Here is a 24,565-nt window from a genome sequence, read left to right as displayed (position 1 = left end):
CTTTAATTTCTTTCATCAGCATTTTGTAGTTTTCCGCATGCTAGTTCCATATGTATTTTGTCAGATTTATACCCAAGCACTTCATATTCTTTTGAGTGATTACAAATGATACTATATTTTCATTTTTGTTCCATGTGATCATTGTTAGTGTGTAGAGATAAAGTTGATTTTTTTCTTTCTTTGTCTTGTATCCTTCAACCTTGCTAAACTCACCCACCAGCTTTAGAAGTTTTGTGAATTCCTTGACATTTCCTGCATATTGATAGATGATCATGTCGTTTGCAAATAGGCACAGTTTTGAATTTGGCTATTTCTAATTTAAGTTTTATCAGTTTTTCCCTTACATATTCTGCAGGTCTCTTGTTTGTTGCATAAACATTTATGATCACTATTTCTTCTTAGTGGATTGTCTTTTTTATCATTATGCAATGTTTCTCTCTAGTAATTTTCTTTGCTCTGAAGTTTACTTTATCTCACAGTAATATAACCACTTCTACTTTTTCTTGATTCATATATGCATGGTATATTTTTTCCATCCTTTTACTTTGAACCTAGCTATGTCATTATATTTGAAGTGAACTTCATATAGACAGCATATATTGAATCATATTTTTTAGTCCACTCTGCCATTTTTTGTCTTACTGGGTGGATTGAGACCATTTACATTGAATGTAATGGATTTATAAAATTACGTATAAAATAAAATGTATATTTAATATGTAATTATTAATGTCTTATGGTTTAAATCTGCCATTTAATTTTTTTCTCTTTGTTCTGTTTTTTTTTGTTTGTTTCTCTTTTCCTGCTTTTCTGTGAGTTATCCAGACATCTATAGTGGTTTTGAGTTTATTTCCTTGTATGGCTTTTCTAATGGTTTCTCTAACTTATCCCAATCTACTGGTGTTAACATTTTACCAGTTTGAGTGAAGTGTAGAAATCTTACCTTCCTTTATGTACTTTTACTGTCCATTGTTATAATTGTCTTAAATAATTCCTCTACATACATTTAGGACTCCATCAGACAGTATTATAATTTTTGTTTTAACCATGAAGCATAATTTTAAAAACTTAAGAGAAGGAAAATGTATTTACCCATATTTTTACTTTTTCCATTGTTCTTTCTTCTTCATGTTCCAGAACTCAATTCTTTATCATTTCCTGTCTGTTTAGAAAACTTTGTTTAGCCATTCCTTTAGGGTAGTTCTGCTGTCAAAGAATCCTAGTTTTTCTTCATCTAAGAATGTCTTGATTTCCCTTTTATTTCTGAAGGTTATTTTCACTGTGTATAGAATTCCGGGTTGATAGTCTTTTCTTTTAGCACCTGAAAATTGTTATGTCGCTCCCTTCTGGCCTCCATGGTTTCTACTGATAAATCCACTGTTGTTCAAACAGTTTTTGCCCTATAGATATGGTGGTGTTTCTCCTGTTGTTGGTCTCAAATTCATTTTTTTTTTTGGTTTGTTTTTAGTTTTCATATATTTGAGTATGATGTGTCTTGGTGTGGATTTCTGTGCATTTATTCTATTTGGATTTTGCTCAGCTTCTTGAATCTGTGCATTTATGTCTTGTCAAATATGGGAAGTTTTTAGCCATTATAACTTGGAGAACTTTTTCAATCTCACCCTCTTTCTCACTTCTTCCAGGACTCCAATGACACAAATGTCTCCTGCTTTAGTCCCACAGGTCCCTGGGACTCTCTTTATTTTTCTTAGTCTGTTTTCTTTGTTCAGTTGGGTAATTTCTGTTCTACTTTTCAGTTTACCGATTCTTTCCTCCGTCTCCTCCATTCTGCTGTTGAACTCACCCATTGAGCTTTTTTTTTCTGACACCACCCCAGGTGCCTATTACAGCCTGGTGGGGGTGGAAGTCCAGGCTCCCTACCCAGCCTTTGCTGGCCGGTAGGGTTTGGGCCAGTTTTTTCAGTTGTGTTTGGGTATGGTAGAGTGGTTATTGTCTCAAAGTTTTTTGTCTCATGAGGTTGCCCCTTTCCTGTTTGGATAGAAAGAGCAGACTATTGTTGGTGCTTTTTTGTCTGTGCCTGTTGGCATTTCTCAATTGATGGCTTCCTTAACTCCAAGGCCAGGACATATGCAGCAGAATGATTATCCAGAGACTTCACCACTGTCATTCTTGGGTCCTGGTTCCCTAGCATGTCTGCCTTCTCTTCACTCCAGAATTTTAATTTTTTTCATTTTTTAAAAAATGTATGTCTAGATTTTTTTAGTTTGTTATTTTTTACTGGGAGGAATAGGGAAATCGAAGTCCCATAAGCAGAGTTTTAAAAACAGCATTTTTACATAGTTCAAAGTGCTATAGTTACACTGGGCCATATTCTTTCCAGTGAATAGAACTATTTATGAGAAGCTCTTGCAGGTGAACTAATGCAAAAACAGGCTTACATTTTCTACATGTTTTCATCTGATTAAGTGCCATTTACATAATGTTATGGATAATCTTTCCAATGTCAATCCTTACCATAAACAAGCTTATACTATAAGATGTTTCATTGGTATCAGAGTAGTGAAAATAAAACAGTATTAAAAAGTTTTACAAGAGATTATTTATAACATATTACATAAATATATATTTGTATATGATAAAAGTACAAGTGAAATGTAAAACATATATTAGTTAAGAATAGAAACAAAATCATGATTTGGAAAAAATTATATAATAAGGAATATAGTTAATACCATCAAGATGTCAGTAAAATTAATTCAACAAATGTGAGGTCTTAGTTTAATTATTTTTTCTAATTGAGATAAAAGGTAATTGATAGTTACCATATTTTCTGTGAAAGTATGAGAACTGATGAAAACACGTTATTTCAAATGTCTAGGAGGTACTAAAACATTTAATAATATATTTGTGATTGATGAAATTTAGCTGATTTTTTCCTTTCATATATGAAAGCTTATTTATCTGTCTATAGACAAAAGTATTAATAAATAAATTTATATTGAAGTATAGTTGACTTCCAATACTGTATTAGTTTCAGGTGTACAACATATTTTTATAGATTATGCATCATACAAAGTTATAACAATATTATTGACTATATTCCTTGTGCTAAATGTTACATCCCTGTTTATTTATTTTATAAATGGTAGTTTATACCTCTTAATCCCCTTCACCTATTTCACCTACCCTGCCAATTCCCCACTCAACTAGTAGTTTGTTCTCTATATCTGAATTTGTTTGAGTTTGTTTCTGTTTGGTTATATTTGTTTTGTTTTTTATAGTGAAATCATATAGTATTTGTTTTTCTCTGTCTTACTTATTTCACTTAGCATAATACCCTCTAGGTTCATCCATGTTGTTGCAGATGGCAAGATTTCCTTCTTTTATATGGCTAAGTAATATTCCATTGTGTGTGTGTATAAAACATCTTTTTTATCCATTCATCAGTCAATGGACACTTAGGTTGCTTTCATATCTTGGCTATTGTAAATAATACTGCTGTGAACATTGGGGTAGATACATCTTTTCAAATTAGTGTTTTTGTTTTCCTTGGAAAAATACCTGGAATTGAAATTGCTGGATTGTGAGCTCTTTATATATTTTGGATATTAACCCGTTATCAGATATATCATTTGCAAATATCTTCTCCAATTCAGTAGGCAGCCTTTTCATTTTGTTGGTGCTTTCCTTTGCTGTGCAAAAGCTTTTTAGTTTGATGTAGTCCATTTGTTTATTTTTTATTTTGTTTCCCTTGTCGAGGGGACAGATCCAAATATTATTGCTAAGACCAATGTGAAAGAGCTACTGCCTATGTTTCTTCTAGGCGTTTTATGGTTTCAGGTCTAACATTTAAGTCTGTAATCCATTTTGAGTTTATTTTTGTATAAGGTGTGAGGAAATGGTTTAGTTTCATTCTTTTACATGTAGCTGTCCAGTTTTGCCAACAACACTTATTGAAGAGACTTTCCCCCATTGTATATTCTTGCCTCCTTTGTTGTAGATTGACTGTGTGTTTTGTGGGTTTATTTCTGGACTCTATTCTGTTCCACTGATCTATATGTGTGTTTTTGTCCCAGGACCATACTGTTTTGATTATTTTGACTTTATAGTATAGTTTGAAGTCAGGGAACATGATACCTTCAGCTCTTTCTTTCCCAAGATCGCTTTAGCTATTTGGGGTCTTTTGTGGTTTCATACAAATTTTAGGAGTATTTGTTCTAGTTCTGTGAAAATAGGGATTATCAAATCTGTAGGTTGCTTGGGTGGTATGGACATTTTAACAGTATTAATTCTTCCAATCCATGAGCATGGTATATCTTTCTATTTGTGTTGTCTTCAGTTTCTTTCATCAGTATCTTACAGTTTTCAGAGTACAGTTCTTTCATCTCCTTGTTTAACTTTATTCCTAGGTATTTTATTCTTTTTGATGCAGTTGCAAATGGAATTGTTCTCTTGATTTCTCTTTCTGATAGTTCATTATTAGTGTACAGAAATGCAACAGATTTCTGTATTTTGATTTTATATGCTATAACTTTAGTGAATTCACTTATTAGTTCTAATAGTTTTTGGTAGAATTTTTAGGATTTTTTTGTATTTAATATCATGTCATCAGCAAATAGTGAGTTTTACTTTTTCCCTTCCAATTTGGATGCCTTTTATTTTTTTTGTATGATTGCTGTGGCTAGGACTTCTAATACTATGTTGAATAAAAGTGGTGAGAGTGGGCATCCTTGTCTTGTTACTGATCTTAAAAGAAAAGCTTTTAGCTTTTCACTGTTGAGTATGATGATAGCTGTGGGTTTGGCTTAAATGACCCTTATTATGTTGAGATTGTTCTGTCTTACCAAGTTTGTTAAGAGTTTTTATTATGAATGGATGTTGAATTTTGTCAAATACTTTTTCTGCCTCTATTAAGATAATCATGTGATTTCTGTCCATTGTTTTGCTGATATAGTTATAATGTTGATTGGTTTGTGTATACTGAACCATCTTTGCATCCCTGGAATAAATCCCACTTGATCATTATGTGCAATCCTTTTAATGTATTGTTGAATTCTTTTTGCTGATATTTTATTGGGGATTTTTGCATCTGTGTTCATCAGGGATATTGGTCTGTAATTTTCTTTTTCTGTAGTGTCTTTGGTTTTTGTATCAGGGTAATGCTGGACTCATAGAATGAGTTTGGAAGTATTCCCTCCTCTTCAGTTTTTTGGAATAGTTTGAGAAATAAAGGCATTAACTCCTCTTTCAATGTTAGGTAGAATTCCCCTGTGCAGTCCTCTGGTCCTGGAGTTTTGGTTGTTGGGATTTTTTTGTTTACTGATTCAATTACATTACTAATAATCAGTCTGTTCAGATTTTCTGTTTCTTCCTGATTCAGTCTTGGAAGATTGTTTCTAGGAAATTATCCATTTCTTCTAGGTTGCTCAATTTGTTGGTGTATCATTTTTCATAGTATTCTCTTATGATTGTTTGTATTTTTGTGATACTGGTTGTAACTTCTCTTTAGGAAAGATTTTTTAAAATGTCAGTTTTTATGGTTAGCCAATTGGTAGATCTGTGTTTACCCCAGAGAATAAGGGGGTAATCACAATAGATTATCTTAATTGTAATAATGTTACATTTCTTTACTACATTATAAACTTTAATTTTTTTTTTAGGTACAGTGAAGGTGAAATTCGATTTAACTTAATGGCCATTGTGTCTGACAGAAAAATGATATATGAACAGAAGATAGCAGAGTTACAAAGACAACTTGCTGAGGTTTGTGGCCAGTTTTTATGTACAAAGTTCTAGCTTAGTTATTCTCTCAGGGAAACTATTTATTTCCTTCTTTCCTTTTTTCCTTCTTCTTTCTTCCTTTGTCTGAAATATAGATTTAATCAAGTATCCTGAGTGGTGATTACGAGAATATACTCTGGAGTCAGGCTTCTTAGATTCAGCTCCTGCCTTTGCCACTTAGTGGAAGTATGATTTTGAGTGTATTTCTTTGTGCCTCAGTTTCTTCATGTAAAGTAGGGATAATAGTATTTACCTCAAAAGGTGGTTGTGAAGAATAACTGAGATAACATATATAAACCACTTAAAAAAGTGACTGACAAATAGTATGTGCTAAATAAGTGTTAACAATTTACTGTAATTTCATTATATAATTAAGCAAGTTAGAATTTATTTCTTACAGAATTAATTGGGCACATTTAGATTCACATGTAATCTTTACTGTTCCTCATGATGATTATCTTTCTAGTAAATATGACTGGAGAAGATAATTAGTAATAGACAAAGACTTTTTTTTTACGTTTCTTTGATCACATTTTCATGAGTATATTTAAGCAGATTTACTTTATAGCTCAACAGCAGATTATAGCAATTCAGTTTGCTACTGTATAGATTGTTTTTAGGTAAAAATTCATATGTATTGTTGTAGAACATAGAAAATTGGAAGATACTACTTAGCTTTTATCCTTTAATATTGCAGTTAGTAAGCTGGTATTCCATCACCAATATTAAGAATAAAATTTGAAAATGATTGTCCTATGTTTATCATTTAAAAATAGTTTAGACTTAAGCCTCAGTCATTAGGGTGTGCTATTTCTTTTTCTTTCCCCTAAGGAGGAACCCATGGATACAGATCAGGGTAATAACATGTTAAGTGCTATTCAGTCAGAGGTTGCCAAAAATCAGATGCTTATTGAAGAAGAAGTACAGAAATTAAAAAGATATAAGGTATGTACTTTTTATTTGTTCCTTTAATGTTTTAGTGTAGAGTGGTATATTTTGACATGAAGGTATGTTGAATGCTTGATTGTTTTTTCCCCATGATTTACACTTTTTCAGAATAATGCGTTGATTCCCTGGTATCCTAAAAAGGTAACTAGTGAGGTTTCTTTCCTTTTTTTTTTCCTTTTTTTCAAGTATCATTACAAACAGATATTTAACATATTAGATGCTAAAGTTCACTGCAGTTATTATTGATGCTCAAATTATCCCATCTTTAGCCATTGGAAGCCGCTTCAGGCTGTCTCCTAAGTCTTTTTGATGTGACTCTCTTCATCTTTGATAGATTCCTTGTTTTCTAGTATGACAAGATGTTTCAGACTTATCTTGTACATTTCCTGCTTCAGACTGGGAATCAGCCATTTTTTCAAGAAGTCCTGAGTGCTTTTGGTGAGAAATGGTATTTAGAAACCATTATCTGGTTGCTTAGGGTGCTCAGTCATACTGATTCTTCATTACTTCTAGGAATTTTCAGAGCTAAGAAATACGTTTTTATTTGTTTCTTCTTTTATTTTTGAAGAGAAAATGCAACATGAATTCATATTAATACTCAAACTTAGGATTAAAGGGCTTTATATTTGAAGTTAAGCATTTGTATCTTTTCAGCTGAAAGTCTTGGTTTCTATCAACATTAACATAATTACCTATTTGCTTTATGCTATCTGTATTTGTATGTATATATAAAAAGGTTCAAATAACAGTGCCAGTAGTGTTAATGGCAACTGAGAAGTTTCTTCTTCAGTTAATTTTCTCGTTAGGATATATTTCATTTTGGATGTGCAATCAAATTAGCATATTTTAAAATTCATCTGAAAAAATTTTCTCTTGGCGTCATCCTATCACCAATTTAATACAAAGTTGGATTCGTTTTTAAAATTTTGCTTTCCAGTTTTTTTAGGGTTTTACATTTTTTAAATTTATTTTAATTATGTCAAATATTATATAACTCAGAGTAAAATATTAAGCAAGACTGCCTTTAATAATGTCATTCTCCTTCACTTACAGTCTGTCTGATAAGCTTTTTTTTTTTTTAAACATCTTTATTGGAGTATAATTGCTTTACAATGGTGTGTTAGTTTCTGCTTTATAACAAAGTGAATCAGTTATACATATACATATGTCCTGATATCTCTCCCCTCTTGCATCTCCCTCCTTCCCACCCTCCCTACCCCACCCCTCTAGGTGGTCAAAAAGCACTGAGCTGATCTCTCTGTGCTATGCGGCTGCTTCCCACTAGCTATCTGTTTTATGTTTGGTAGTGTATATATATCCATGCCACTCTCTCACTTTGTCTCAGCTTACCCTTCCCCCTGCCCATATCCTCAAGTCCATTCTCTAGTAGGTCTGTGTCTTTATTCCTGTTTTGCCCATAGGTTCTTCATGTCCTTTTTTTTTTTTTTATTCCATATATATGTGTTAGCATACAGTATTTGTTTTTCTCTTTCTGACTTACTTCACTCTGTATGACAGACTCTAGGTCCATCCACCTCATTACAAATAGCTCAATTTTGTTTCTTTTTATGGCTGAGTAATATTCCATTGTATATATGTGCCACATCTGCTTTATCCATTTATCTGTTGATGGACATTTAGGTGGCTTCCATATCCTGGCCATTGTAAATAGAGCTGCAATGAACGTTGTGGTACATCACTCTTTTTTTTTTTTTTTAATGATTTCTTAAGAGTTTATTTTTTATTTATTTACTTTTTAAAACATCTTTATTGGAGTATAATTGCTTAACAAGGGTGTGTTAGTTTCTGCTTTATAACAAAATGAATCAGTTATACATATGTTCCCATATCCCCTCCCTCTTGCGTCTCCCTCCCACCCTCCCTATCCCACCCCTTCAGGCGGTCACAAAGCACCGAGCTGATCTCCCTGTGCTATGCGGCTGCTTCCCCACTAGCTATCTACCTTACATTTGGTAGTGTATATATGTCCATGCCTCTCTTTCGCTTTGTCACAGCTTACCCTTCCCCCTCCCCATATCCTCAAGTCCATTCTCTAGTAGGTCTGTGTCTTCATTCCTGTCTTACCCCTATGTTCTTCAGGACATTTTTTTTTCTTAAATTCCATATATATGTGTCAGCATACAGTAATTTGTCTTTCTCTTTCTGACTTGCTTCACTCTGTATGACAGACTCTAGGTCCATCCACCTCATTACAAATAGCTCAATTTCGTTTCTTTTTATGGCTGAGTAATATTCCATTGTATGTATGTGCCACATCTTCTTTATCCATTCATCTGATGATGGACACTTAGGTTGTTTCCATCTCCAGGCTATTGTACATAGGGCTGCTATGAACATTTTGGTACATGACTCTTTTTGAATTATGGTTTTCTCAGGGTATATGCCCAGTAGTGGGATTGCTGCGTCATATGGTAGTTCTATTTTTAGTTTTTTAAGGAACCTCCATACTGTTCTCCATAGTGGCTGTACCAATTCACATTCCCACCAGCAGTGCAAGAGTGTTCCCTTTTCTCCACACCCTCTCCAGCATTTATTGTTTCTAGATTTCTTGATGATGGCCATTCTGACTGGTGTGACATGATATCTCATTGTAGTTTTGATTTGCATTTCTCTAATGAGTAAAGATGTTGAGCATCCTTTCATGTGTTTGTTGGCAGTCTGTATATCTTCTGTGGAGAAATGTCTATTTAGGTCTTCTGCCCATTTTTGGATTGGGTTGTTTGTTTTTTTGTTATTGAGCTGCATGAGCTGCTTATAAATTTTGGAGATTAATCCTTTGTCAGTTGCTTCATTTGCAAATATTTTCTCCCATTCTGAGGGTTGTCTTTTGGTCTTGTTTATGGTTTCCTTTGCTGTGCAAAAGCTTTTAAGTTTCATTAGGTCCCATGTGTTTATTTTTGTCTTTATTTCCATTTCTCTAGGAGGTGGGTCAAAAAGGATCTTGCTGTGATTTATGTCATAGAGTGTTCTGCCTATGTTTTCCTCTAAGAGTTTGATAGTTTCTGGCCTTACATTTAGGTCTTTAATCCATTTTGAGTTTATTTTTGTGTATGGTGTTAGGGAGTGTTCTAATTTCATTCTTTTACATGTAGCTGTCCAGTTTTCCCAGCACCACTTATTGAAGAGGCTGTCTTTTCTCCACTGTATATTCTTGCCTCTTTTATCAAAGATAAGGTGACCATACATGTGTGGGTTTATCTCTGGGCTTTCTGTCCTGTTCCATTGATCTATATTTCTGTTTTTGTGCCAGTACCATACTCTCTTGATTACTGTAGCTTTGTAGTATTGTCTGGAGTTAGGGGGCCTGATTCCTCCAGCTCCGTTTTTCTTTCTCAAGATGGCTTTGGCTATTCGGGATCTTTTGTGTTTCCATACAAAGTGTGAAATTTTTGTTCTAGTTCTGTGAAAAATGCCAGTGGTAGTTTGATAGGGATTGCATTGAATCTGTAGATTGCTTTGGGGAATATAGTTATTTTCACAGTGTAGATTCTACCAGTCCAAGAACATAGTATATCTCTCCATCTATTTGTATCATCTTTAATTTCTTTCATCAGTGTCTTGTAATTTTCTGCATACAGGTCTTTTGTCTCCTTAGGTAGGTTTATTTCTAGGTATTTTATTCTTTTTGCTGTAATGGTAAATGCAAGTGCTTCTTTCATTTCTCTTTCAGATTTTTCATCATTAGTGTATAGGAATGCAAAAGACTTCTGTGCATTAATTTTGTATCCTGCTACTTTACCAAATTCATTGATTAGCTCTAGCAGTTTTCTGGTAGCATCTTTAGGATTCTCTATGTATAGTATCATGTCATCTGCAAACAGTGACAGCTTTACTTCTTCTTTTCCGATTTGGATTCCTTTTATTTCTTTTTCTTCTCTGACTGCTGTGGCTAAAACTTCCAAAACTATGTTCAATAATAGTGGTGAGAGTGGACATCCTTTTCTTCTTCCTGATCTTAGTGGAAATGGTTTCAGTTTTTCACCATTGAGGACAATGTTTGCTGTGGGTTTGTCATATATGGCCTTTATTATGTTGAGGAAAGTTCCCTCTATGCCTACTTTCTGGAGGGTTTTTATCATAAATCAGTGTTGAATTTTGTTGAAAGCTTTCTCTGCATCTATTGAGATGATCATATGGTTTTTCTCCTTCAGTTTGTTAATATGGTGTATCACATTGATTGATTTGGCTATATTGAAGAATCCTTGCATTTCTGGGATAAACCCTACTTGATCATGGTGTATGATCATTTTAATGTGCTGTTGGATTCTGTTTGCTAGTATTTTGTTGAGGATTTTTGCATCTATGTTCATCAGTGATATTGGCCTGTAGTTTTCTTTCTTTGTGACATCTTTGTCTGGTTTTGGTGTCACGGTGATGGTGGCCTCATAGAATGAGTTTGGGAGTGTTCTTCCCTCTGCTATATTTTGGAAGAATTTGAGAAGGATAGGTATTAGCTCTTCTCTAAATGTTTGATGGACTTGGCCTGTGAAACCATCTGGTCCTGGGCTTTTGTTTGTTGGAAGATTTTTTATCACAGTTTCAATTTCAGTGCTTGTGATTGGTCTGTTCATATTTTCTATTTCTTCCCAGTTCATGCTCAGAAGGTTGTGCATTTCTAAGAATTTGTCCATTTCTTCCAGGTTGTCCATTTTATTGGCATATAGTTGCTGGTAGTAATCTCTCACGATCCTTTGTATTTCTGCCGTGTCAGTTGTTACTTCTCCTTTTTCATTTCTAATTCTATTGATTTGAGTCTTCTCCCTTTTTCTCTTGATGAGCCTGGCTAATGGTTTATCAATTTTGTTTATTTTCTCAAAGAACCAGCTTCTAGTTTTATTGATCTCTGCTATCGTTTCCCTCATTTCTTTTTCATTTATTTCTGATCTGATGTTTATGATTTCTTTCCTTCTGCTAACTTTGGGGTTTTTTGTTCTTCTTTCTCTAATTGCTTTAGGTGTAAGGTTAGGTTGCTTATTTGAGATGTTTCTTGTTTCTTAAGGTAGGATTGTATTGCTGTAAACTTCCTTCTTAGGACTGCTTTTGCTGCATCCCATAGGTTTTGGGTCATTGTGTTTTCATTGTCATTTGTTTCTAGGTATTTTTTGATTTCCTCTTTGATTTCTTCAGTGATCCCTTGGTTATTAAGTAGTGTATTGTTTAGCCTCCATGTGTTTGTATTTGTTACAGATTTTTTCATGTAATTGATATCTAGTCTCACAGCATTGTGGTCAGGAAAGATACTTAATACAATTTCAGTTTTCTTAAATTTACCAAGGCTTGATTTGACTCAAGATATGATCTATCCCAGAGAATGTTCCATGAGCACTTGAGAAGAAAGTGTATTCTGTTGTTTTTGGCTGGAATGTCCTATAAATATCAATTAAGTCCATCTTGTTTAATGTATCATTTAAAGCTTGTGTTTCCTTATTTATTTTCATTTTGGATGATCTGTCCATTGGTGAAAGTGGGGTGTTAAAGTCCCGTACTATAATTGTGTTACTGTCGATTTCCCCTTTTATGGCTGTTAGTATTTGCCTTATGTATTGAGGTGCTCCTATGTTGGGTGCATAAATATTTACAATTGTTATATCTTCTTGCATTGATCCCTTGATCATTATGTAGTGTCCTTCTTTGTCTCTTGTAATAGTCTTTGTTTTAAAGTCTATTTTGTCTGATATGAGAATTGCTACTCCAGCTTTCTTTTGATTTCCATTTGCATGGAATATCTTTTTCCATCCCCTCACTTTCAGTCTGTATGTTTCCCTAGGTCTGAGGTGGGTCTCATGCAGACAGCATATATATGGATCATGTTTTTGTATCCATTCAGCCAGTCTATGTCTTTTGGCTGGAGCATTTAATCCATTTACATTTAAGGTAATTATCGATATGTATGTTCCTATTACCATTTTCTGAATTGTTTTGGGTTTGTTACTGTAGGTCTTTTCCTTCTCTTCTGTTTCCTGCCTAGAGAAGTTCCTTTAGCATTTGTTGTAAAGCTGGTTTGGTGGTGCAGAATTCTCTTAGCTTTTGCTTGTCTGTAAAGGTTTTAATTTCTCCATCAAATCTGAATGAGATCCTTGATGGGTAGAGTAATCTTGGTTGTAAGTTTTTCTCCTTCATCAATTTAAATATGTCCTGCCACTCCCTTCTGGCTTGCAGAAATATCAATATTAATTGATATTTAATATTAATATTAATATTTCTGCTGAAATATTAAGCTTATGGGGATTTCCTTGTGTGTTATTTGTTGTTTTTCCCTTGCTGCTTTTAATATTTTTTCTTTGTATTTAATTTTTGATTGTTTGATTACTATGCATCTTGGCATGTTTCTCCTTGGATTTATCCTGTATGGGACTCTCTGTGCTTCCTGGACTTGATTAACTATTTCCTTTCCCATATTAGGGAAGTTTTCAACTATAATCTCTTCAAATATTTTCTCAGTCCCTTTTTTTTTCTCTTCTTCTTCTGGGACCTGTATAATTTGAATGTTGGTGCGTTAATGTTGTCCCAGAGGTCTCTGAGACTGTCCTCAATTCTTTTCATTCTTTTTTCTTTATTCTGCTCTCCAGCAGTTATTTCCACTGTTTTATCTTCCAGGTCACTTATCCGTTCTTCTGCCTCAGTTATTCTGCTATTGATTCCTTCTAGAGAATATTTAATTTCATTTATTGTGTTGTTCATCATTGTTTGTTTGCTCTTTAGTTCTTTTAGGTCCATGCTAAACGTTTCTTGTGTTTTCTCCATTGTATTTCTAAGAGTTTGGATTATCTTTACTATCATTATTCTGAATTCTTTTTCAGGTAGACTGCCTATTTCCCTTCATTTGTTAGGTCTGGTGGGTTTTTGCCTTGCTCCTTCATCTGCTATGTGTTTCTCTGTGTTCTCATTTTGCTTAACTTACTGTGTTTGGGGTCTCCTTTTCTCAGGCTGCAGGTTCGTAGTTCCCGTTGTTTTTGGTGTCTGATCCCAGTGGCTAAGGTTGGTTCAGTGGGTTGTGTAGGCTTCCTGGTGGAGGGGACTAGTGCCTGTGTTCTGGTGGATGAGGCTGGATCTTGTCTTTCTGGTGGGCACGTCCACGTCTGGTGGTGTGTTTTGGGGTGTCTGTGGCTTTATTATGATTTTAAGCAGCCTCTCTGCTAATAAATGGGGTTGTGTTCCTGTCTTGCTAGTTGCTTGGCATAGGGTGTCCAGCACTGTAGCTTGCTTGTCGTTGAGTGAAGCTGGGTCTTGGCGTTGAGATGGAGATCTCTGAGAGATTTTTGCCATTTGATATTACGTGGAGCTGGAAGGTCTCTTGTGGACCAGTGTCCTGAACTTGGCTCTCCCACCTCAGGGGCACAGCCCTGACCCCTGGATGGAGCACCAAGAGCCTGTCATCTACACGGCTCAGAATAAAAGGCAGAAAAAAGAGAAAGAAAGAAAGAAAGAAGGTAAAATAAAATAAAATAAAGTAAAATAAAATAAAGTTATTAAAATAAAAAATAATTATTAAAAAGAGGTTTTTTAAGTAATAAAAAAAGGAAAGAAAGAAGAGAGCAACCAAACCAAAAAACAAATCCACCAATGATAACAAGTGCTAAAAAGTATACTAAAAAAAAGGAAGAAACGGACAGAGAGAACGGTAGGAGAAATGGTAAAAGCAAAGCTATACAGACAAAATAACACACAGAAGCATACACATACACACTCACAAAAGAGAAAAAGGGAAAAATATATATATATCGTTGCTCCCAAAGTCCACCTCCTCAATTTGGGATGATTCGTTGTCTATTCAGGTATTCCACAGATGCAGGTACATCAAGTTGATTCTGGAGATTTAATCTGCTGCTCCTGAGGCTGCTGGGAGAGATTTCCCTTTCTCTTCTTTGTTTGCACAGCTCCCAGGGTTCAACTTTGGATTTGGACCCGCCTCTGTGTGTAGGTCGCCTGAGGGCGTCTGTTCTTCACTCAGACAGGACGGGGTTAAAGGAGCAGCTGATTCGGGGGCTCTGGCTCACTCAGGCCGGGGGCAGGGAGGGGCACGGATGCGGGGCGAGCCTGCGGCGGCAGAGGCCGGCGTGAAGTTACAACAGCCTGAGGCGCGCCGTGCTCCCGGGGAAGTTGTCCCTGGATTACGGGACCCTGGCAGTGGCGGGCTGCACAGCCTCCTGGGAGAGGAGGTGTGGATAGTGACCTGTGCTCGCACACAGGCTTTTTGGTGGTGGCAGCAGCAGCCTTAGCATCTCATGCCCGTCTCTGGGGTCCGCACTGATAGCCGCGGCTCGCGCCCATCTCTGGAGCTCCTTTAAGCGGCGCTGTTAATCCCCTTTCCTCGCGCACCAGGAAACAAAGAGGCTAGGAAAAGTCTCTTTTTGGCAGCTCCAGACCTTTTCCTGGACTCCCTCCCGGCCAGCCATGGTGCACTAGCCCCTTCAGGCTGTGTTCACGCCGCCAACCCCAGTCCTCTCCCTGGGATCTGACCTCCGAAGCCCGAGCCTCAGTTCCCAGCCCCCGCCCGTCCCGACGGGCGAGCAGACAAGCCTCTTGGGCTGGTGAGTGCTGGTCGGCACCAATCCTCTGTGCGGGAATCTCTCCGCTGTGCCCTCCGCACCCCTGTTGCTGCGCTGTCCTCCGCTACTCCGAAGCTTTCCCCCTCCGCCACCCGCAGTCTCCGCCCGCGAAGGAGCTTCTCGTGTGTGGAAACCTTCCCTCCTTCACGGCTCCCTCCCACTGGTGTAGGTCCCATCCCTATTCTTTTGTCTCTGTTTTTTCTTTCTTCATTTTCCCTACCCAGGTATGTGGGGGAGTTTCTTGCCTTTTGGGAGGTCTGAGGTCTTCTGCCAGCATTCAGTAGGTGTTCTGTAGGAGTTGTGCCACAGGTAGATGTATTTCTGATGTATTTGTGGGGAGGAGGGTGATCTCTGCATTTTACTCTTCTGCCATCTTAAAGCTACGCCTGATAAGCTTTTTTCAGAGAGTGAAAAGAGTGAAGGAAACTTCAAATTTTGTAGGACTTTGGAAATGGTACTTATTCAGTTTGTCATGTTTGTCACAGTAGAAAAAGCAGTTTTTCATTTTAAGCTCAGTTGAAGGCAGGGATTGTTCTTTTTCTTTCTGCTGCTTACCACAGTGTCAGGATACTGCTTTGCAACACACTTAACAGCCAGCAATGTGATTTTTAGAATACATGGACCTTGGACTAGTAGGATTTCTTCAGGTGGAAGTGGTAGGGACTGGCTCCAGAGTATTCCAGGCAGGAGGAAAAAGGAGGGCTGAATATATGGTGACAGGAAAGTAAGGGATGAAAACTTGAATGTTATCTTCTATTTTATGTGATATAAAAAAAACCCTGGGCTTCCCTGGTGGCGCAGTGGTTGAGAGTCCGCCTGCCGATGCAGGAGACACGGGTTCGTGCCCCGGTCCGGGAAGATCCCACATGCCGCGGAGCGGCTGGGCCCGTGAGCCATGGCCGCTGAGCCTGCGCGTCCGGAGCCTGTGCTCCGCAACGGGAGAGGCCACAACAGTGAGAGGCCCGCGAACCGCAAAAAAAAAAAAACAAAAAAAAAACCTATGTATTATTTATATATTCTTTTGCAGTGTTGTTACATAATTAACTAATTTTTAATATTTGCCTAAAATAAAACTAAGTTTTTAGAATCTTTACTACATTGTTGGAGAATGCTTTGTTCAAAAAAATAAAATGATTCTCATACTGATATAAAATGAACGTTAAGATTTTATTTAGTTCATTAATTGAACAAACCTGTAAGATGTCACAACTATTTCAAAGAAGTCAAAGAAGCTCAAATTTATATGAAGTATAGGAATGTTGAAACGAATTCACAAAAGATGGAAAATTTTTCCTCCCCTATGGGAAGGGAAGTAAATTGAACCTACCAGACAGTGAAAGGTTGCAATCACGTAACTTGGGAGAGCATACTTTAGACAATGCGTAGTTTTCCATTGAAGCATTGACAGTCCCTACAGTCTATTTGCTTTTGGTCAAAAATAATGTCAAAGAAAGATTGTTCTTAATCACACAATAAAGCTGGTCTCATTAGGCATGGCCTTATTATTTACATAGGTGTAGTAGCAAGAGTGTTAATTTATCACGTGGGCCTTCTAAGTTTGCTTTCCTTTTTTTTTTTTTTAAGATTTAATTTTATTTATTTTTGGCTGTGTTGGGTCTTCATTTGCTGCTAGTGGGCTTTTTCTAGTTGTGGTGGATGGGGGCTACTCTTCGTTGTGGTGCGCCGGCTTCTCATTGCAGTGCTTTCTCTTGTTGCGGAGCACAGGCTCTAGGCACGCAGGCTTCAGTAGTTGTGGCATGCAGGCTCAGTAGTTGTGGCGCACGGGCTTAGTTGCTCTGCGGTATGCGGGATCTTCCCGGACCAGGGTTCGAACCCGTGTCCCCTGCATTGGCAGGTGGATTCTTATCCACTGCGCCACCAGGGAAGTCCCTCTAAGTTTGCTTTCGTAAGTTAAGTTTTCATAAATTATCTCAGATTAGACTTTAAAAGCCTCTGTTATTTGATAAGCCAAGAGTAGGAAGCGACACCCAGGGAACTCTCTCCACATGTTTTATTGTAATTAGTCTTTATTCTCAATGGCAATGGAAATCTCATTGTTTCTCATATTTTTTTTTATGGGAATGGAGGATTTTCTTCCATTACTATTTTGAGTTGGAAGCAAAAATTAAAATATCAGAAACTTAGTGAAAATACAAAGTTAGTGTGGTTTGATACATGTTTTATTTTCAGATTGAAAATATCAGAAGGAAGCATAATTACCTGCCGTTCATTATGGAATTGTTAAAGACTTTAGCAGAACACCAGCAGTTAATACCACTAGTAGAAAAGGTAAGTATTTTACTGGTGAATAGTTAAATTAGATTTAGATTCTCCAAAAAATGTTATTTGGCTTGAGAAGAGATAAAATTTGTTGAAGGTTTTTATTTTTATTTTTTTGCTTTTACTGTTTTTCATCTAGAGGAACATTAGTTCAGTCTAATATTTCAAAATAAAAATAAGGAATTGCATTACTGCTTTAGCTTTACAGAATCCTTAGTGTCAGGAATTCAGGTTGTGCTATATTAGAATGAAATTTAAAACATTTTTCTTCCTTTAGCTGAAAACGAATTATTAATTTTAATTATTGAAATAATAGATTTTTCTTATTTAATTTAGCAAAAATTTGAATTATCATCGAATTTACTACTAGAATGAAGGGGGAATAAAACATAACCTAGCCTAAGAAATAGGTTTTCTTATTCCTAAGTTATTACTCTTTCCACTGAGGGAAAACTAGCATAGGTTAGTGAAAAATTTGGACCATTAACTTAAAGACCAGAATACACAGTAGGTTTTTTTTTTTCTTATTAACTTTTAAGTTCATGAAGCAAAGATACATTTCAACCCAGCTGTTAGATATCATCATAAATTCTAAATAATACAAGATGTGAGTTAAGGTTTTTATATATACCTTATTATCTAGATCCTGAACATGTGCTTCAACTTTTAGCATTAAATGTAAAAATTTACATTTAAGAAAATTTAGAAGAAGACTGCTAAGTCTTCTCTTTTCCATATAGGTTTTTCTATTCATGTATCTCAGGGTGTTAAATCATAAAAGTCCAAGATGGGAAACTGATTTTTAAAGTTTTAGATTAACAGTTAGGGTCCTGTGATCCTCAAAATTGCCTGGTTAACAGAGTACCTCGATATTATATTCTTTGTATGAAACACTATGAAATATTTCTCTGTTGAAAATATTAAACAAAATGAAATATAGACTGTTATGCTCAATTGTATGATGTATCAGGTATTAAGTATAGATAAATATTATTAGGGACCAGACAAATGTTATTAGAGAAATTTTACATATATATGTTTTGCTTTAAAATTGGCCTGTGAGTAAACTTTTTTGGGCAAATTAAGAAAAGGATCATTCTTATTTGATTTTAATGACAGTATATTTCCATAATTTTTTTAAAAGCATAGATAGAGTACAATAGCTTTTCAGCTTTTACATTAGAACCATAATTCCTTAGTTCACATTATTTTGGACACAGGGTGGCAGTATATGAATGCCTAGTGTTAGTGGAATACCAATTCAGTCTCTTCTTGTGTTTGCATTTGTTTTATTGAATATAATACAAAGACATTATATGTCTGTTTTATTGAAAGGGTAGTTACTGACTTGCTTGTTCTTTGACTAATAATATTGTACAAGCAATATTGAGATACATTTCTTTCTGTATAGATACTATACAGAAAGATACTGTATATGCAGTATCTTTTATGTGCCTAGATTCTGAAGGGAATTCAGATTCATTATTTGATTAAAATTTTTGAAATGTTTTGATTATCCAACATTTATCTAGCTGAAACTATATTTGAGGCAGTCTCTTAAAGTCAGTGGATATACACATAGTTAAGACACATTTTTCTGTCTTAAGCAACTTAGTTGGGGAAAGGAATACATGCCTATAGTACTGTGCTGGATAGTATTATTCTGATAAGCGCTAGAATAAAGTCATGCTAAAGATTCTGGGGGATCACAGGGTAGCTCCTAAATAGCTTTATGCCACTTAAAATTTCACATCCACAAATTTTGAATCTGTGGTTAGAATTAAATGCTTATTTTCTGCCAATAATCAGCTTCCTTAGCCAAATATATTTTTGTTCATCTTATTTTGAAAAAAGAAATCATATATCATATTGAAATATCACTTTCTGCTGGTAAATGCAAATGTTAAAAATTAAAAAACAATAGATGAAGATTATTAGATTTTACAATTGTATCCAATATAAAGACTTTAGTAGTGAACATTACTTAATAAGTAATACTTCTAAGAAAAGAATTACATGTAGAATTCAGAAATGGATTATTATGTCAAAAATCCCCCCCTTCCCCCCAATGCCAAGTGAAAGTAGAAAAGATGTGGCTAGTCTAGGCAGTGTTGCTACGTGCTAAAGCTGTCCAGGATCAGATTTCTGAGTAATTGGAGGCAGGTCCTGACTGCCTATGATGGTGTGGAAGTATTTGACCTGTGGAAATCTTTTCATTTTACAAAATAACAAAGAGTGAGGACTTTGATTCTCCCAAGAGCATGTGGCTTTAATGAATTAGGTTAAGATATCGCCGTGTAAGTGTTCTTGTTCTATGAAGCTTCTGTTCTTATCTGATCAGTTCATTGAGTATACATTACATAAAGATTGCTCAGGAGGTAACCTAAAAATATAAAGTTATAAAACTTCTTGTGCCATATACCAAATCTGTTCCTTAAAATATAAAATAAAATCAGCTATATTAAGATTTCACTTGTAAAACTTTTATTCAGATACATTTAAATTCTTTTAAAATTTTATCTCAACCTTTATGTGTATTTCTGAATCATTGTCTATCCCAGGTTTTTAACAACCACCAATAACCTACCATAATTTAGAATCACAGATTTTGCTGCTATGGGGGATTCAAAGCACAGTACTGAATTTTGTACAGATTTTACCAAGACATTATAATTCAGTTGGTAATAAATAACTAATCTGCAGAACTTACTTTTTATATCTCTTAATAGAAATAAGGTAGAAGAATAAAGTTATCTGCAATAATATGTACATTAATACCTATATTAGAAAATTATCTGACTTCAGTCAGCAATTTTTGTCTCACTAGCACACTAAATAGAAGGAAAGTATTTCTTAACAGTGAACATTATTTCCATGCTATTTTGAAATACAGCATTTTTTATTTTTCAACAAAGGCAAAACAGAATACAGGCTTTCAGTTTAAATCTCAGATATGTTACTTAGCTGTTATGTTATTAGCTGTTGCTTTTAGGCAAGTTATTTACTTTATTATAGAATCTATTTCCTCATCTATAAATTGGTAATCACATTTCACATTCTTAAGGATTAAATGAAATAATGTTGGTCAAGTTCATAATATGTGCTCAATAAATGGTGGTAATTATTTTTAACTTACTTTATTTAGCTTACCCTTAGTTTTATCTGAATTATATAGTTCAATACATGTATGGATACTCTGCATTATATGTATTTGCTTTTTAAATTATGTTGTAAAATTTATGTCATTAACCAGTAGATTGATTCCTGTTAATCCTAGTAAACTTCCTGTATATTCAGAGATGACTAAGAAAAGAGGTACATATTTTTATTTCCAAATTACATCTAAAATTGAATAGTGGGGCCTCCCTGGTGGCGCAGTGGTTGAGAGTCCGCCTGCCGATGCAGGGGATACGGGTTCGTGCCCCGGTCTGGGAGGATCCCATATGCCGCGGAGCGGCTGGGCCCGTGAGCCATGGCCGCTGGGCCTGCGCGTCCGGAGCCTGTGCTCCGCAGCGGGAGGGGCCACAACAGTGAGAGGCCCGCATACCGCAAAAAGAAAAAAAAAATAAATAAATAAAAATAAAATTGAATAGTAGTTTTATTATTTGGAAACAGAAGACTTCTTTGAGAAATTGTACATATCAAATTACAAATTATGCTTGTTATTAAAAATGTTTATGCAAGCAATTTTAAATTTCTATATGGTACGTATAACATATTTCCTCTTAATATATTCTAAGGCATTGCACTTAATTTTATCATACGGTTGTATGATAATTCTATTATCATTATAATGCATTATAAAAAAAAGATTATAGTTCTCATTAAATAAGTTTTTTTCTTAATTGTATAATAGCAAAAGTCTAATTTATTTGTTCCTTTCTGATTCAAGTGCCATAGTGGAAAGAACATTATATTCTAGTCTTCTAAAATCTTACTTCTCAAAATGTCACTTGAGGACCAGCAGAATTGGCATCACCTGAGAGTTTGCTAGACATTTAGATCCTCAGGCATTTTACCAATTCAGCCTGCATTTTTTTTTTTTTTTTTTTTTTTTTACGGTACGCGGGCCTCTCACTGCTGTGGCCTCTCCCGTTGCGGAGCACAGGCTCCGGACGCGCAGGCTCAGCGGCCATGGCTCACGGGCCTATCCGCTCCACCGCATGCGGGATCCTCCCAGACCGGGGCACGAACCTGCGCCCCCTGCATCGGCAGGTGGACTCTCAACCACTGCGCCATCAGGGAAGCCCCAGCCTGCATTTTAACACTGTCCCCAGGTCATTGGTCTCTACATTAGAAGCACTGGTATAGAATATGTGTCTTTTGACCTCTATTGAGGTTTTGTTATATATTAGTTTTGTGACTTGGTCAAGTTTGATAACACCTGTAAACTCTGGCTTCCTCATCTGCTAAAAAGTGAAATAGAATTACTGTGTTCAAGCTCTATACTTGTTACGAGGTTCAAGTGAAACAACTTGTGAAAACATTTTTTTGGTCTTATATGACTGAAAAAAGCCTCACTTATATGTGAGGTTTATCAACACTATGGGTATATAATCCTTAGTTATGTTAAACTCATGTAAACTATTATGTTAAACTCATTTATTCAAATATGCAGAAATTAATATAGGATTTTTCATATACTCAGTTTGTATGAGAAATGGGCACACATGTAAATATATTGTTTTGAAATAGTTATGAATGAGTATGACTTTATAGGATGAGTTTTGTATTTTTAAATTGTTACCATTACAATAATACATTTCAACTTCAGGTAAGAAAGAACTGCAAACCAAATATTATCCTTTTTATTGAGGGCAAAGCATAACTATATCATTGTCCAGGAGTAGTTTGTTGTGAGTCTTAGAAAAGATAATTCTCTAGAAATCTTGCAAACAACGCATCTCAAGCTTTTTAGCTTAAGAATGCCCTCTTAGACACATTTCATTTTAATATGAACTGGAACAGACTTTTAAGATTTTATAATATACTATCTTTAATTTCTAGGCAAAAGAAAAACAGAATGCAAAGAAAGCACAGGAAACCAAATGAAGAAGATGCTTTGGGATGTGTACACATTTCTGCTTCTGCACTTATTTTCAAGGAAACCATTAAGTATAAAGAACTTTGAGCAACATCCTAATCGACTCAGCGCACGTTTGGCAATAGTCCCAGTCTGTCTCGTCTTCAATGCATGGATTCATAACCTCTCCCTGCCTGCATCATGTGCATGTGGTGCATATTAAATAAAAGTGGTGTTCAGAGCGCTTGCCCAAATCCCATTATATGACATTGGATCTGAGAACTCCTGTTGGTTCTCTGGACAGATAACTACCGTAAGAACTACCGTAATGAAAATGGACAAATGATATTCTCTACCTGTAATTGTTATAATTAATCTTCCAATCTTCCAACTTGGTTAAATGCTTAAAATTTATAAATGTCAGATCTTGATTAAATGGAGTCTCTTGTTTCTTCTCATCATTAATGAAAAAAATCAGTATTTCTGTCTTTGATATCTAAATATTTTGAAGATTTAAAAACTGAATTTTATCTTCTATACCGATTATTTGTAAAAGCTTGATTTTAAAGGAGATGATTTGAAAAGAACAGAAGTATAGTTTCTGGGCTTCCCTGGTGGCCCAGTGGTTAAGAATCTGCCTGCCAATGCAGGGGACATGGGTTTGAGGCCTGGTCTGGGAAGATCCCACATGCCGCAGAGCAACTAAGCCCATGTGTGCCACAACAACTGAGCCTGCGCTCTAGAGCCTCCGAGCCACAACTACTGAAGCCCACGTGCCTAGAGCCCGTGCTCCGCAACAAGAGAAGCCACCGCAATGAGAAGCCTGCACACCACAACGAAGAGTAGCCCCACTCAACGCAAGTAGAGAAAGCCCACGCACAGCAACGAAGACCCAACGCAGCCATAAATAAATAAATAAATAAATGTTTAAAAAAAAAGAAAACATAGTTTCTAGTGATTTTCATTGCTACCCGTAGAAAAAGTTTAAAAAATCCCAATTTTATTTTAGCAAACTTTTTTCAGTGTTTGGGATTATTTTTGTATTGTAGAATTATTTCAGGAAGGTGTATTATGCATCAAAGCAAAATTTTAGGTTAAGAACAGATTGTAAATCTTAAAGTTTTTTGGTGCTACTCTCAGTTTGGCAACATTTTTACAAGCTGTTAAGCTGTATCTTTATAAAGAATTGGGGGTTTAGCAATTCAGGCTATCTGCTTTTTTTTAAAAAAAGGATGATGGTGGTGGTGGAGGATCCTTCTTTGCCAATTTGAACAAAATTAGTACAGCCCAGTAGTTTCCAAGAGCCATTTATCGTTTGCCCACAATGGAATTGGGAGTTGCTTTGTTTTTTATTTTATAAAATGATATTGTATTCTTGCTCTTAATCTTCTTTTCCAAGTTAAACTTTAAAGGAAATTTTATAAAACTTATGTTTGTAAAGGAAATAATCTACTTTTTTCTTTACTAGGTACCTTTCTGAAATTGATACATGACTTTAATATTTTATTATGGAAAAGTTTAAACATGTAGAGAGACTGTGTACGCATCCTCTAGTTTCAGAGAGACTGTTCGCATCCTCTAGTTTCAAACACGTGAAATTTTTTTAAGGATTTTTTTTTTCCTGTAAAAAGCTTTATTGTTTCCATTTGGTCCAAGGGTTGGGAGAGGGCTCCAATGTGGTTAAAAAGGTGCCTCCTTGCTGCCGAGAGCTGCTTCAGGCAGAAGCCCTGATACCAGAGGGGCTCCTCAAAGGACACTGGACTTTGGAGGCTCCTCGTCGTGCTTGAGGATGAGCCTTTCGAAGAGATACTGGCCCAGCCCAGCCTGGGACCGGCCAGCCTGCGGAGCTTAGTCAGGTGGTCGCCCATCTTCTTGATGAGTTTCACCTGCTCATCTAGGGCGTGGCCCTCCAGTTAGTCACAGAGGCGGGGCTGTGCGTGGGCAGAACCCGGGGCGTGCAGGTCCACGAGGGCCTGATTCAGGTTCTTCTCCATGAACACAG

The 24,565-nt window shown here is 35.9% G+C and overlaps 1 protein-coding gene across 2 annotated transcripts in view; it reads left to right on the top strand.

Moving 5' to 3' along the window:
• Positions 1-23,506, top strand: part of UCHL5 (ubiquitin C-terminal hydrolase L5) — a 58,268-nt gene extending 34,762 nt beyond the window's left edge. The window contains exons 8-11 of one of the 2 annotated variants that reach the window (XM_082616587.1): positions 5,622-5,724; positions 6,574-6,687; positions 17,451-17,549; positions 22,548-23,506. In XM_082616587.1, coding sequence (XP_082472713.1) covers positions 5,622-5,724; positions 6,574-6,687; positions 17,451-17,549; positions 22,548-22,592 — 361 coding nt within the window. In that variant the 3' untranslated portion in view covers positions 22,593-23,506. The remainder of the gene's footprint in view (positions 1-5,621; positions 5,725-6,573; positions 6,688-17,450; positions 17,550-22,547) is intronic. The other variant, XM_082616588.1, reaches the window with a different exon arrangement.
• Positions 23,507-24,565: the final 1,059 nt, after the last annotated feature.

Source organism: Mesoplodon mirus, assembly GCF_964341445.2.
Source record: "Mesoplodon mirus genome assembly, chromosome: 3".
In the NCBI taxonomy this organism is placed as follows: Eukaryota; Metazoa; Chordata; class Mammalia; order Artiodactyla; family Ziphiidae; genus Mesoplodon; species Mesoplodon mirus.
This window is presented reverse-complemented; position numbering and strand designations above follow the sequence as displayed.